The sequence below is a fragment of the Schistocerca cancellata genome, chromosome 3 (assembly GCF_023864275.1).
Source record: "Schistocerca cancellata isolate TAMUIC-IGC-003103 chromosome 3, iqSchCanc2.1, whole genome shotgun sequence".
Taxonomy (NCBI): domain Eukaryota; kingdom Metazoa; phylum Arthropoda; class Insecta; order Orthoptera; family Acrididae; genus Schistocerca; species Schistocerca cancellata.
In genome coordinates, this window is record NC_064628.1 from 439,648,263 (window position 1) to 439,664,406 (window position 16,144).

The following is a 16,144-nucleotide window of genomic DNA, read 5'->3' on the forward strand; positions in this document are numbered from 1 at the left end:
TTTCATCCTTCCTTGTTTTTCTTTTGCGGTTAATGCCCTTCCAGCAGTATAGCATGACCACGATTTCACGTCATCTCAAATAGAAATACACAATCGTACGTGCACAAGTAAGGAAAATTTTCAGTACTTTTATATCTGCACGTCACAAGCCACAATATGGGATGTAATGGAGGGTACATAATGTATGAGCGTCTTTTTCCCCACTAAACGATGTGCCACTGTGGTTTAGACGGTGGACTCGCAATCGGCAGGGCCGGTGTTGAACTCGCCGCCCGACTATCAGGATTAAATTTTTTCATAGTTTTCCTTAGTGGCTTGAGGCAAGTGGTTCCTTTGAAGTAGACATAAGCGGATTATTTCACCATCCTTCCTCAATCCGAGCCCGCGTTCCTTCTCCAGTGGCCTTCCTTTCTCTTTTTACCACCTTTCTCTTGTATTAGCAACTTCCTGCTAGTAAAAACTGCGGAGGACCGTGGCTCGAACATGAGAGCTTTGTCTTCCCCTGGCAAATGCGCTGTCAACTGAGCTATCCAAGCACCGCCCACGATCCCCACACATTGCCTTACTTCCGCCACTACCTCTTTCCTACCTTCCGAGGTTCGAATCCCGGTCCGGCATACAGTTTTAATCTGCCAGGGTGTTCCAGATCCGCACACACTCCACTACAGAATGACAATTCATCCTAGAAAATATTCTTTTCATTCCTGATATGCATGTAGAATTACTATCAGTTTCCTAAGTGCAAACCTCTCGTTTTTTCATCATAACCATTAAGCAAGATGTATTTGGAAGAACATTACATATTTCTTGACACACCTTCGGACGCGTGTTTGCTGCAACGCTTAGCATTAGAGACTCCTTGTATTTCTGAGATGTCCTCATTACTAAAAGAATACGGATGTTTTTAAGCTCTATTCTCACTAACTTGTTGAGGGTTTCAAAGTAGTGCGTAATATTCAAGTGTCGGTGGTAATAGCGTTTCGTACTCGATCTTCGATTTTTTTGAACTCCAATGAATCTCAGCCTAGCATTTTCGTGTCCCTTAACTATATTTATATTGTAAGAGCCTGATATGTATAGTCTGTAAAATGTTGTATAGGTAACTGAGGAAAATGTCGTTGCCTGGAAGCATCGACTTTATCATTCGAATATTACGCGTTTCGGACATTTCCATCATCAGATATCGTAAAAGATCATGTTGCACATGGACATAGAAGTTACATGTTGTAGTGGTAACGATCATAAGCAGACTGCAGAGTCGTAACCGCTACAACAAGTAACTTTTATGTTCATGTGCAACATGGTGCTCCAGGATGTCTCATTATGGCATTGTCCGAAACGGGTAATACTGGAATAATAAAATCAGCTTGCTTCCAGTCAACGACTTTTTCCCAGGCTACCTATTCAGCATTTCGCACACTACTGTTACTTTTCAACATGGTCGCATACCTCCTTCGTGACTTTTTTTACACCTTTATAACAGCTTGAATTATTTCAGATGAGTATATCTAGAAGTATAAAATCTTCATACATTATGTAGTTGCACTAAAGTCTGAAAGTACTTTGCACATTTTTAAGTTAATGATACTGTGCTTTGCTCTATACCAAAGAGTTTAAAAAAATTTAATTTAAAATTCCATACTGAAAAAAATAATGGAGAGGATACTGGAAAGAAGACTGAGGAAAAAAGTGGAAGGTCAGTTAGAAGATGAGCAGTATGGCTTTGGACATGGTAAATAAACAGTGGACCCAATCATTTGTATGAGACAGTTTATAGAGAGACATTGGGAGTATGGGAAAGAGGTGGTGACCACATTTCTTGTCTTAGTGACAGCTTACGATAGTCCCCAGAGAAAAGGTATAGGTAACCTTGGAGAGAACGAGAGTTGGAAAACAAACATTTGAAATCCTTCTAACTACGTAGGAGAAAAACTTCAGCTGTGTACAGATCCAAGCTGGAAGAACTGATTGGTGTAGGAATGTTACGGGATTGAGACAAGTAACTCTGGTGTCACCATTATTATTTATAATGGTAGCAGATGGAATTGTGAAAGAGACCAAAGAAGCTCATAGGGGAAAGGAGATGAACTCATTGCTATTTGCTGATGATAGTGTGCTGTGGGGAGCCAACAGTAAGAAAACACAAAAACAAATCTTAAACGAAAAAAATCGAGAGATATAGCATGAAATACAGCGTGGGGAAAAGAAAGACTATGGTGGTAACCAGAGGAGACAGAGAAGGCAAGAGACAAAATAACATTGAAGCACAAGATATCGAAATTGTGGATAACTATGAATAACTAGGAAATGTGAATACGGAAAATCCAAGAATGAAGGTAGAAGACAGCAGTAGGATACAGCAGAGCAATGCATTTTACCAGTGTGTGAGTGGCTTAGCCTGGGAAAGAACGGTGCCAATCAAGTGTAAGGAAGTGTGCTATACAAGACGTGCTTCACACCCTTTCTGACGTGTGCATCGGAGACCTCGACAATGACAAGAAGAGAGGAGAGTAGAATCCAAGCCAGTAAACCCAAATTCCTAAGAAGTATTTTAGAGGAAAACGAGGAGAGAGAGAGTGAGAAATGTAGATGTTAGGAACGAAATTGGAGTAGAAAAGCTAAATCAGATAATCGATTTGGACACGTAAAGAGAATGGAATAATACCAAAACTAATGATGGATTCCAAGTTTGAGGGCAGGAGGGAGACCTAGAGCAAGACAGTCGATTGACTCAATAAATACGAGTACAAGAAGAAGCAATCTGGACGGTAACAAAACTGTTATAAAAGAAGACTGCTGGCAAGACAGAGGAAAGTGGAGAAGTACTACAAGTATCCCAAATCGCACTGATGCTTTGTAAAGGGGAATCAAAGACGACGACGACTGAATAAAGAGAATATTCTTACATGAAAACAGCTCTGAAGAGGATCTACAATACAGTATTACAGAAGTGGATATTTCATGTTCATCACCCTTCATCTATAAACATTAATTTTGGAAGAAAACGTTGAAAATGTGGGGCTTCTGCAACTCAGGTGAGTCAGTTTCTGAGTAGCAGAGACCCCCGGTCTGAAGCCTTTCCCGCGGCACCGTGCGCTCATTTCATTTCCGCGTTGTTGGCGCTCTGCTTTGGTCTGCTCTTTCCTCGTTACGACCGCCCCGGCAGGCAGCAGGCGCGCTCGGCACAATATGCACTCGCGGTGATAGAGCCAGCCCCAGGTGGTGGGTGGAATCTAATGTGTTTATAAAATGCCCTCAGATATATTAAAATATGCACACTTCCTTCATGTTTGGTACCACAGCTGACGGAATATTTGTTGAAAGATATTGTAAAGTTTCCACTTCGGCTGTTGCTTATTCACTTTATTACACTCGCACAACTTGAAAATTTCGGCCTCAAAGGAAATCTACAAAAAAAGAGATACAGCTAGTTTGTGTTTGGCTTACTGACATACAAAAAATATTTTACAAAGACAACCTAAAATATGTTGTATGCCCAGGTGACAACATTTTGTAATATTATCCGATTATTAAACGACGAACGTAAGAGTTCACAGAGCGAGCAGATAACGTGAAAGCGTCAAAATTAAAAATAGAATGTTTCTCTGCTTGCAATAATAGTCACACTTAAAACTAAAGACATGTTGTAAGTCACTGTGAAGTGCTCGCTTTCGTTGCTATGCAAAAAGTGTCACTTCCGTCCGCACGGAAAACACATACAGCAAAGGTACAGCAATTTAAATCAGTATGTACATTTATCGATAAATGTGTCAGACTTACAGGTCTACGTGCTACATCTGCTACGTTATTATAAGCGCTTTGGGAGGTCGAAATTGAAACAAACAAGTCCAGTACAAACAGTGTGCCTTAGCAGCAAGTGCCTGTGCAGAGTTTGGTGAAATTTTGATTGATATATATCTTTTTACTCTACGTATCATTAGCCATTTTTAGCCCCTAATAGCACTTTTTCCGTGAGACGTACATAAGTCCATGATGCTAAGTGGTAAACTGGTTATTGCCTCAGTGTATACGTGTTCCTTTGCATGTCATACCTTTGCAATAGCAAAATATATTTTTATGTTTTGTTATTTGTTAAGTAATATTGTATTTGGTTCAAACGGCTCTGAGCACTATGGGACTTAACATCTGTGGTCATCAGTCCCATAGACTTAGAACTACTTAAACCTAACTAACCTAAGGACATACACACATCCACGCCCGAGGCAGGATTCGAGCCAGCGACCTTAGCGGTCCGTGTGGTTCCAGACTTAAGTGCCTAGAACCGCTCGGCCACCGCGGCCGACTATATTGTATTTATATGTCGTCTGACAGACCCATGTATTACAATAATTATCAAGATTTTCAATGCAAGCTATCTTCAGTCCTAAAATGCCACCTTCTAGCCACGGGAAACCTAATCAGTCATACCGCACCCAGGCAAAAACCAATGACACAATCCGAAATGGGGTACTTGAGAAAACTCTACTTGGAGAATTAAACATTTAAAACTTTTTTTTACGTTTCAGGTAAGTATCGTTAGCAATATATTTCATCATATTTTTCGTGAACCTGAGGGCACTTCACACGTATTTTTTAGTGACAAATTAAAAGTTGCTGTTTTTCGACTTGTGTGGCCTTTCTTGCCGGGGTGCGATATATACACTGATCAGACAGAACGTTATGACCACATTCCTAATAGCCGGTATGTCCACTTTTGGCATAGATAACAGCGGCATCGCGTCGTGGCATGGAAACACAGAGGCCTTGGTGTGTCGCTGGAGGGAGTTCGCACCACATCTACACACACAAGTCACATAATTGTCGTGAATTCGGGGGAGGGGGTGACGAGGTGTGACGTTGTGTTCAATCACACCACAGATGTGCTCGATCTGATTCAGATCTGGAGAGTTGGGGGGCCAACACATCAACTGGAACTCGTCACTGGGTTCCTCGAACCACTCTACCACACTGCCTGCCTTATGGCATGACGCGTTATTATCTTACTGAAAAGCGCCACGCCGTCGGGAAACATGATCGTCATAAAGGGGTGTACATGGTCTGCAACCAGTGTATGACACTCACTGGCCGTTATGGTGCCCTGCACAAGTTCAACTGGACCCACGGATGCCCACGTGAATGTTCCCCAAAGCATAATGGAGCGACCGCCAACTTGTCTCCGTCCCGCAGCATTACAGTCTGATGTTATTTTCGCCACAGTTTGCCGCCTGTGCTCTTTTATCAATCCGCCCAGCCCACGAGGTAAAGAGGGGTGTCCGGCCAACCCCACGTCTGGACGTGCTTTCACCTTGGTTTTGCCACGTCTTACAGTTTCCAAAATGGCCGTGTCGAGGCTGCAGGCCATCACAATCTGCCCTCAGTCAGACTCAGACAGATCGCGTGCGTTTCCCATTATACACACGGACAGCACACACACTGATAATAAATGCAGTGTGCATGTGTTTGATTAGCTGTCATTCCTCACCAGGTGATGTTGCTATCGCTTGGACGGGATTATATGAATGGTATGTCGGTGGTCATAGTGTTCTGGCTGATCAGTTATGTTGTTACGAATGTATATGTGGTCACTTGCTTCTGTTTCCTTATGCTTATGTACCGTCTGGCAGAGTTCTATTTTTAATTATTTTATGTCCAAAATTGAATAAAGAATTCCTTTCTGCTTTTCTCAAATTTCAACTCTCTTCAGATGCGTTTGCTGTTGTGGCACATTTTTCGTACTTGACTTCTTTGTTACAACTTGGACCTTCCAATGCGCCTATAACAACATAGAAATAGTACGTATATTACCTATGAACACACTGATTTAAATGGCTGTATCCTTTTCCCGCGTGGGCAGAAGTGACATTTGGTGTTTAACAACCAAAGCGAGTGACTTATAATGTGGCACTAATTCGAGAATAACTATTACTGCACTTATATTCCACTTAGTTTTACTGTAAATTGTATTTCTGAATGCAGTCCATTCCACCCAACCGCTATTTGTTCAATAAGTGCTGCGACGCCTTAATGTAGCATAATGTAGTCGACATATGGCAGGCAGTAACCAATAATTCTATCTTCTAAAATGTTGATTCTCTCTTCAGACTTTCTTTTCAAGATAGTTTAAAATACTTTAAGATCGTTGCCGCTAGACAATTCCCCATTGTGAAATAGTCTTATTGATATCAAGATTGCAATTAAATGTAAATAAGTTTAACTATAACATTTCATACTTGTTTTGCAAATCAAACTGCCTTTGGCAGCAGGAAAAGGCAGTTTGATTTGCAAAAGAAGTACTTATATGCTTGCTGCGGAGGATGGCCACACCAACAAACTTGATAACATTTCATGCTTGCAATTAAACGTTAATAAGTAGAACTATAACATTTCGACCAATTCTCTCACATAAATAAGTTTTTCAACAGCAAATTCCTTTTTATTTTAAACATTTAAAATGCTATCAATCTACCCATTAATAAGTATAATCTTACTTTAAAGGCTTAACACAATAATATGAAAGTTATAAGGAGCGATCAAAAAGTTAGTTCTATTTTATTGTTCAGTAGCTTACGGAAATTACTAAAAATTTATCGTGGACAGGAGTAATTGAAGTCATGACCGTCTCATTCACACCAGCAGGTTTTAACGGATGCAAATTATACTTTCCATAGCGGAACACATTTGAATCATGGTAGGCCATTCACAAATGTTGTGTAATTTCAAGAATGTTGTCGAATGTTGTAGAGATGTAAGGAATGGTCTGGCTTATTTTCTCGGATATTCAATACGTTTCTGGATGTTCTCGAACGATCTCATACAGGAAACGTTCTTCTAGAATGATCGAAAATGTAAAATGCTTATTTGACAACACAAACGGTCGTCGGGAAACAGTCATTATTTAGTGACTGTGGTTTGACGATCGTCCGTGGTGTCAAAAAAATGGTTCAAATGGCTCTGAGCACTATGGGACTTAACAGCTATGGTCATCAGTCCCCTAGAACTTAGAACTACTTAAACCTAACTAACCTAAGGACATCACACAACACCCAGTCATCACGAGGTAGAGAAAATCCCTGACCCGCCGGGAATCGAACCCGGGAACCCGGGTGCGGGAAGCGAGAACGCTACCGCACGACCACGAGCTGCGGACCCGTGGTGTCACATAAACATTTTAAATTTCATGCAGTCACACTCCTAGATGACAGTTATGTCGATATACAAGATCTAAAATGTATTTGACCTGCCAATATTGTTCTGATACAGAAAATATTGAATGCTATATTTCAGAAGCTTCTGCCTCTGAGAAGATATAAGACAGTCTGTCTCGATTACGTTAGTATTATAAAAGAAATGAGTCAGTCTCGAATGAAGTCTGAAGACAGTACAGAAAGAAAACGGGAATATTAGCAACGAATGGAGCGCTTGGAAGATTTAAACCCTGAAAATAAATTGTATATTTATATATTTTCACTAGTTCGACGTAGTCCCCAAAAAAATTAAAATTTTTCCCTTCATGCGAAAATACTCTTAGTTTAGTGGCAAGTGGCTACCGTTGCCCTCCTTTCATACAACACAAACTGTGAAATGATGTATCAAACAAATGACCAAGTCGAACGAATACGTATTTCCGTTCATTTTGTATTATGACACTACGTTTGTTTTTATTGCGCAAACGTTGCCACCCTGCAACAAGCGAACAAACGTTCATTTCACGTATAGTATTGAATTGGTTTCTTGTACCACAGGATCATAACACGATAAAGTTCTGTGGAATACGTCACTTGAATAACAGATTGCAAAATGGTTCAAATGGCTCTGAGCACTATGGGACTTAACATCTGAGGTCATCAGTCCCCTAGAACTTAGAACTACTTAAATCTAACTAACCTAAGGACATCACACACATCCATGCCCGAGGCAGGATTCGAACCTGCGACCGTAGCAGTCGCGCGGTTCCAGACTGTAGCGCCTAGAACCGCTCGGCCACCACGGCCGGCAACAGATTGCAGAACATACATATACCAATGAGCCAAACCATGATTACTGCCCCACCGCGAGTTTGTCACCAGGTAGCGTTGTGAGCATGTGACACGGAAAGAAAAGTGTACCTATTGCTAAACAGGTAACTCAGTGCGAGGTCTCAGTAGCGGGTTGCCTATCCAGCGGCTTTCAGGGCAACAGAGGTATGGTTTTCAATATTTCATATAGTTAGTGGCCGAATTTAAACATATAAAACGCTGTCAATCTACTCATTAAGAGGTATAATCTTACGTTAATGGTTTAACACAATAATATGAAATTTGTAAGGAGCGATCAAAAAGATTCCGTTCTAAGGCCGCACTAACCCCTTGCCAATAAGTCGTTGCTTATTGGCTGAACACCCTTACAGAAACTGTCTGCGTACATGCCTTGAACCGGCATAACTCACACGACGCGTAAATTACCCAGACTATATTCGTCCAGTATTTGAGAATCAGAGCACTTTGGGACATCCACCAAACTTTAAACATAATTTCAGACTTTATATGAACTTTTACGTCAAATATTTAAAGTTACCTCATTTTTAAAGCATCAGACGACTGAAGCTGTTCTGTACGCGGAAGTTCGATCCTTTAAAGAATCGGCAATGGAGTTACTGGTATAAGCGGAGCAGAGACGAATTTGGAATCATTCTAGCGAAGATGCTGACTTCGCAGGGGAAATTCACTGATACAAGGGACTCTGGCAAAGGGCCGATTATTTTGGACGGCATCTCAGAAAGGACAGTTCGCATGGTTCTGTTGTGAAGGTATTGGGGCCTAAATGTATTGGTTTTTGTGGCATCTATCCTTAAGGAGGTAAAATTATACTGAAAAGTACTGTGGTGAAATAAGCCCGCCCGCGGTCTAACGCACTGCTTTCCAGGCGGGAAAGCGTGCCGGTCCCCGGCACGAATCCGCCCGGCGGATTAGTGTCGAGGTCCGCTGTGCCGGCCAGTCTGTGGATGGTTTTTAAGGCGGTTTTCCATCTGCCTCGGCGAATGCGGGCTGGTCCCCGTTATTCCGCCTCAGTTACATTATGTCGGCGATTGCTGCGCAAACACTTTTCCACGTACGCGTCCACCATAATTACTCTACCACGCAAACATTGGGGTTACACTCGTTTGGTGTGAGACGTTCCCGTGGGGGTTCACTGGGGGCCGAACCGCACAATAACCCTGGGTTCGGTTGGGGGCGGCGGTGGCGTGAGAAGATTGCTGTAGCCTGTTGTGGGGTTGTGTACCACTGCGGGATATGGCGGGGACGAAGCCACTTCGTCGTTTCTAGGTCCCCGGTTTCATACAATACAATACAGCAGTACAGGAAAGGACAGGATTCCAGCTAAAAACGAGGGACAATATACATGGGGGTCCACCGCTCGTTGTCTCGCGGTAGCGTTCTCGCTTCCCGAGCATGGGGTCCCGGGTTCGATTCCCGGCGGGGTCAGGGATTTTCACCTGCCTCGAGATGACTGGGTGTTTGTGTTGTCCTCATCATTTCATCATCATCCAGGAAAATGGCGAAATTGGACTGAGCAAAGGTTGGGAAATTGTACGGGCGCTGATAACCACGCAGTTGAGCGCCCCACACAACCAAACATCATCATCATCAATATACACGGAGAACAATACACTGAAATCTGCTCTGATTCTTTAATCAAAATAACTTTTGTTCGAAACAACGGGTGCGTATCGTCAGGCACCAACGCCTGAGAGAATCTGTGAAAATACTAAAAGATATGTTACGGCCGGTAATGGCGGCGAACAATAACTTTTATTGACGCGATCTTTCTGCGCTGTTACAGTCTACATCTACATCTACATCTACATTTATACTCCGCAAGCGGTAATGGCGGCGAACAATAACTTTTATTGACGCGATCTTTCTGCGCTGTTACAGTCTACATCTACATCTACATCTACATTTATACTCCGCAAGCCACCCAACGGTGTGTGGCGGAGGGCACTTTACGTGCCACTGTCATTATCTCCCTTTCCTGTTCCAGTCGCGTATGGTTCGCGGGAAGAACGACTGTCTGAAAGCCTCTGTGCGCGCTCTAATCTCTCTAATTTTACATTCGTGATCTCCTCGGGAGGTATAAGTAGGGGGAAGCAATATATTCGATACCTCATCCAGAAACGCACCCTCTCGAAACCTGGCGAGCAAGCTACACCGCGATGCAGAGCGCCTCTCTTGCAGAGTCTGCCACTTGAGTTTGTTAAACATCTCCGTAACGCTATCACAGTTACCAAATAACCCTGTGACGAAACGCGCCGCTCTTCTTTGGATCTTCTCTATCTCCTCCGTCAACCCGATCTGGTACGGATCCCACACTGATGAGCAATACTCAAGTATAGGTCGAACGAGTGCTTTGTAAGCCACCTCCTTTGTTGATGGACTACATTTTCTAAGGACTCTCCCAATGAATCTCAACCTGGTACCCGCCTTACCAACAATTAATTTTATATGATCATTCCACTTCAAATCGTTCCGCACGCATACTCCCAGATATTTTACAGAAGTAACTGCTACCAGTGTTTGTTCCGCTATCATATAATCATACAATAAAGGATCCTTCTTTCTATGTATTCGCAATACATTACATTTGTCTATGTTAAGGGTCAGTTGCCACTCCCTGCACCAAGTGCCTATCCGCTGCAGATCTTCCTGCATTTCGCTACAATTTTCTAATGCTGCAACTTCTCTGTATACTACAGCATCATCCGCGAAAAGCCGCATGGAACTTCCGACACTATCTACTAGGTCATTTATATATATTGTGAAAAGCAATGGTCCCATAACACTCCCCTGTGGCACGCCAGAGGTTACTTTAATGTCTGTAGACGTCTCTCCGTTGATAACAACATGCTGTGTTCTGTTTGCTAAAAACTCTTCAATCCAGCCACACAGCTGGTCTGATATTCCGTAGGCTCTTACTTTGTTTATCAGGCGACAGTGCGGAACTGTATCGAACGCCTTCCGGAAGTCAAGAAAAATAGCATCTACCTGGGAGCCTGTATCTAATATTTTCTGGGTCTCATGAACAAATAAAGCGAGTTGGGTTTCACACGATCGCTGTTTCCGGAATCCATGTTGATTCCTACATAGTAGATTCTGAGCTTCCAAAAACGACATGATACTCGAGCAAAAGACATGTTCTAAAATTCTACAACAGATCGACGTCAGAGATATAGGTCTATAGTTTTGCGCATCTGCTCGACGACCCTTCTTGAAGACTGGGACTACCTGTGCTCTTTTCCAATCATTTGGAACCTTCTGTTCCTCTAGAGACTTGCGGTACACGGCTGTTAGAAGGGGGGCAAGTTCTTTCGCGTACTCTGAAAATTAAATTACTCCCTGAAAATTAAAAAAGTTACTGCTTCTTGCATGGGAAAGAATTGTCTACTTAAATGAAACAGCAATAACTCTTTCTATAATATATTTTAACAATTATTGAATTACAGTATTCAATGGCTGACCGTTGACTGCATTCCAGAAAAAGAGAACATATTAATGAATCCTTTGCCCTTGTACAATGACTAACAAATAAAATCTTTTCATTCTAATTACACAGAGCAAAGTGTTTCTTTATTATTGTGGGAACAAGAGACCGACCACTGATGTGAATTGTTTGTTCTTTGGACGAGTAGCTGATTTCTCTGATCTGATGTTTATTCTTAGTTTTTCGTTTTTTTGTTTCGAGCTGTACTTCCGACATGTCTCTAATTATATGTGTGTTCGATTTCTGACCTACATTATTATAAAGTTTCTATGCCGATATTACCGATATCATTCTTAAATTAATTCTGGTTCTCTTTTTTCTCATAGAACCAAATAGACGATGCATACGGCACTTCACTATACCTGAGCTGCTGCTCTTTGTCCTTAGTTATATATTGGATGTAACGAACTCTCTGTGTGTCCCCCCCCCCCCCCCCCCCACGCCCTCCCCACCCACCATAGATTTTACTCCCTACGGATATTACTAATGTCGTTATGCCTAAGTAGATCTCCTATCAGCCTGTCAATTATCTTTTTTTGGGTAATCTTTTCCCCGTCGGTTCTGCGGAGAACTGCCTAATATCAGTCTCCTAATTATGAACATCCCTTTACAGCACCACCTCTCAAACGCTTCGATTTTCTTCTTCACCACTGTTCTCAGAGGCCGTGACCCAGTTCCAAAACATACTTTCTCAGAAATTTATTCCTCAAATTTAAGCCCAATGTTTGATATTAGCACACTTCTTTCGGGCAAGAATGCTCTTTGCCTGCGCTAGTCTGTTTTTATTTATGTACTTGCCACGTCTGTTGTGTTGCTTTGCTTCCGTATTCTTTTTCATTATTGTTCATTTCACTCAAAAGGTCTTGTAATTCTTCCTTTGTTTCACTGAGGGTAGCAACGTTATCAGTAACTTTAATCACTGATATTCTTTGACTCTGAATTTCAATCTTTAATCTAAACTTTTATTTCCATCATGGTTGCTTTTTGAACAGCAGGAGAGGAAGACTGAAACTGTTAAATAATTTTTTTTAATCAGAGCACTTTGTTCTTAGTGTTACTTAAGGAACTTAAACTAACAGCACAACATCTGCTGTACAGTGAAGAACATACAACAAATAGCACAATGCTGTCAATTTTTTATTTTAACGATTTATTCATTAAGAAATCATCTTACAATTATCTTTGATTTATCGCGACTGAAATAAATACCGGATGGTTATAATAAACTTGCAATGCCAGAGTGGACTGTAATTATCACTTGGCAGCGAAACTTTGTGGATATTCCTATGGTTAATGTGGAACCGATTTATGCTGGAAAATAATTAGTTCCAATTTTGGCCACCTGGTGCAAATTTGGCGCGGGGAATGCAAGACAGACGTAGAGAAATGGTTCATATGTAAAGGATGAGGAACTGGACGTGGGTAGGAAAGGTCAAACAAGTGAGAAAGGCATGATCTTGATTTTATTATTAACGCGACAGGTCCTCTGCCTGTATTTTCTTCAAACAAGAACGGACCGAGAACAAAGGAGATGGTGAATTCATCAACTTCGATCCGAGATAGAAACCGAAAAGCAAATTCAGGAAGTTGCTTCGGATCATGAGATTACAGTTGTTGCACCGACTGGATCTTGGACGGTTACCAGTGTAAAATAGACAATGGGATGGACAAATCTCGTGACACCTCACGAGCACGTCGGTTACAGCAAAAGCAACCTCGTCAATAACTTCCAACGGAAAATGACGCCTTTCTCTTCCAGGTGCCAAACCAAGCTCACCCAAGTTTTCAAATTTCTACTTCTTCAAAGCATTTAATGACATCAGGCCTCTTTGCACACTTTTCAGCCAGAGATATTCTCTCAGTGTAGCACTGTAATTGCTGCTGTTCATATAAAACAGTTCCACTAACCGTGCACAGCCTCTGTTCTCGAGCGTTAGCATGACCGTCATACAAACAGTTTACAGCACCGGTTTTGCACCTGGTGGCCAAAATTCTAATTAACTTTTTTCCGGCGTAAATCGGTTCTGCATTGACGCATTAGTTTTTCTACCAAGTTTGGATGCCATATTACAATTACAGAACACACTGTACCTCCGAGAGTAGCACTCCGTCTTCAGGCCACGAGTGGCCTACCGGAACCATCCGACCGCCGTGTCATCGTCAGTAGAGGATGCGGATTGGAGGGGCGTGGGTTCAGCACACCGCTCTCCCGGTCGTTATGATGGTATTCTTGACCGAAGCCGCTACTATTCGGTCGAACAGCTCCTCAATTGGCATCACAAGACTGAGTGCACCCCGAAAAATGGCAACAGCGCATGGCGGCCTGGATGGTCATCTATTAAGGGCCGACCACGGCCGGCAGCGCTTAACTTCGGTGATCTCAGAGGAACCGGTGTATCCACTGCAGCAAGGCCGTTGCCACACCTCCGAGAGTAGCTGCTCCTTAATTATAACCACCCTGTAGCTCAAGAAATATAAATACACACAAAAAAATATAAGTGTGCTATATGGGAATGGGACAAACGATAGGTCGTCACCCTGATGAAGGATCCATCCTTTTACCTCAAAAGATGGAACTTAGCCTGAAGCCGCGAAAGATGTGTTTGCTGCGCACTAACACTTCCCTTCCGGAAGTTTATGATGCGAACCGTCGAAATTTGTAGCTACAAAATAAAAAAGAAACTGATGCAGATGAACCTTTCCTTTACAAAGAAGTATTTACAGGTAAAATAGTAACCGTTGCTGTTTATATTGTTAACTATTTTTTTCAAAAACTGACCAGTTTAAACTTTGAAAAAACTTTTTTGTAGTGTCGAAAATAATCTCGCTCCCCATCTATAACGTCATGATGCAGTGCTCTATGTACGAAAAAGTTATATAGGTGCCTCCTTTGATCGTACTGACGATAAAGCTTATACCTGCATAATGGATTTTTTCTGCCTCCGGGTTCAGTGCCGGCGACATTCATATTGGGTTCGATGCTGCTTCTGCGAAGTCTCCCCGTTTCTCTGCAGGGCAGCTATAAAACGTATTGTGTCCCCGACCTTCTGCCTCCATACAAAGCGGAGGTATGTGCGCCGCCCAAAGCAGTGCGGTGCACCTCGAGCCACGTGTGGGGCCGGGCCGTAGTTCGGTAACGACACGCATGGGCGTCACCGGTGCCGCGTGGGCAGCCGCCGGCAGCTGTGGGCGCGGCCACCGCCGCCCACGCCGAGGCCGGCGGCTGGGACTGAATGCGCGACCCGGCGACGAAGGGACGACGCGGCGAAGTAGGACTCTCTTCGTCTCGACTACAACTCTTTGTAACCAACGTATAGCCATAAATTTCCAATCCGCTTTGCACCGTCACTAGTTCGTGACTAATTGAACTCATGTCACGTGACACATATAGCCTTACTGGGCCCTGCTGCTATATGTGTAGCATAGGAAGTGCTTTATCTTTCTCATTCCGGGGCTTAGATCTCATGAATGAAAAGTTTATATTGGTGCTCATGCACTATTCTGGGGCAAAATAGAATTTTTTTAAAAAAATTTGCTGTGATTCACAAAAATTTTTGAGACACGTTCATCTACATCATATTCCGCAAGCCACCTGATGGTGTGTGGCTCAGTCAATGTACACAGTGAACATGAATTAAACTGCAGGGACGGATTCCTGACTGGGAATCGAGGAAAAAAGGTCCCATGAACATGTGTCCGGAAATGGACGGTGCGCGTGCAACGACAAGAAGTCGTCCCGTAATACAGTATAGACTTGCATCCCGTCCACGTCACAACAGATGTTCAAAGTGGTCTTCACGGGATGTAATGCACGCTTTCACACATCCATCTTGGACACCCGCACTCTTTCGCACGTTGCGGCCTCTTTCCCAATAGCGACACAGGCGTTGTCAACAGGCTGTTGAAGAATATGCACATCAGTTCAGTATGTACAACACTTTTGAGATGCCCTCAGCGGCTTAAGTCCAGCAATCTGGCACGCCACGCTACGGAGTCTTCGCGTCAAGTCGAGTCTGAGGAAGATGATTTTGAGGTATCGGCGAACTCCTATGCGGAAGTGAGGTGGTGCTCCATCATGCAGAAACGCCATAACCAGTCGTATTGCTAAAAGCACACTCTCAAGCGCCGCGCGGGATTAGCCGAGCGGTCTCTGGCGCTGCAGTCATGGACTGTGCGGCTGGTCCAGGCGGAGGTTCGAGTCCTCCCTCGGGCATGTGTGTTTGTCCTTAGGATAATTTAGGTTAAGTAGTGTGTAAGCTTAGGGACTGATGACCTTAGCTGTTAAGTCCCATAAGATTTCACACACATTTGAACACTCTCAAGCAGGTCAGGCAGAGTATTCCCCATGAAGTCCAGGTGCGTTCCTCTGTCGAGGCATTGTAATAACCGGTCCGGGAATGTTGTCGCCAAGAATCCCCTGCCCACACACTGATGCTGAACCGATGCTGATGAGACGCCTCAACCATTACCCCAGGCTTGTCTGTAGCCTACAGATGACGATAATGCGAACTACTGATGCCAGTTCTGCTAAAGACTGCTTCGTCGTCGAAGAGGACTGATGATAGACATCCACTAATTGTGAAGGTCTGGTGCAAAAACGTTCGACAAAATCCTTCCCATAGACGAA

At 43.1% G+C, this 16,144-nt stretch overlaps 1 protein-coding gene across 1 annotated transcript in view; it reads left to right on the forward strand.

Moving 5' to 3' along the window:
- The first annotated feature begins 14,587 nt into the window (after nucleotides 1–14,587).
- Nucleotides 14,588–16,144, forward strand: part of LOC126176356 (uncharacterized) — a 120,225-nt gene continuing 118,668 nt past the window's right edge. Inside the window, exon 1 of the mRNA XM_049923510.1 lies at nucleotides 14,588–14,786. Within this exon, the coding sequence (XP_049779467.1) occupies nucleotides 14,588–14,786 (199 nt within the window). The remainder of the gene's footprint in view (nucleotides 14,787–16,144) is intronic.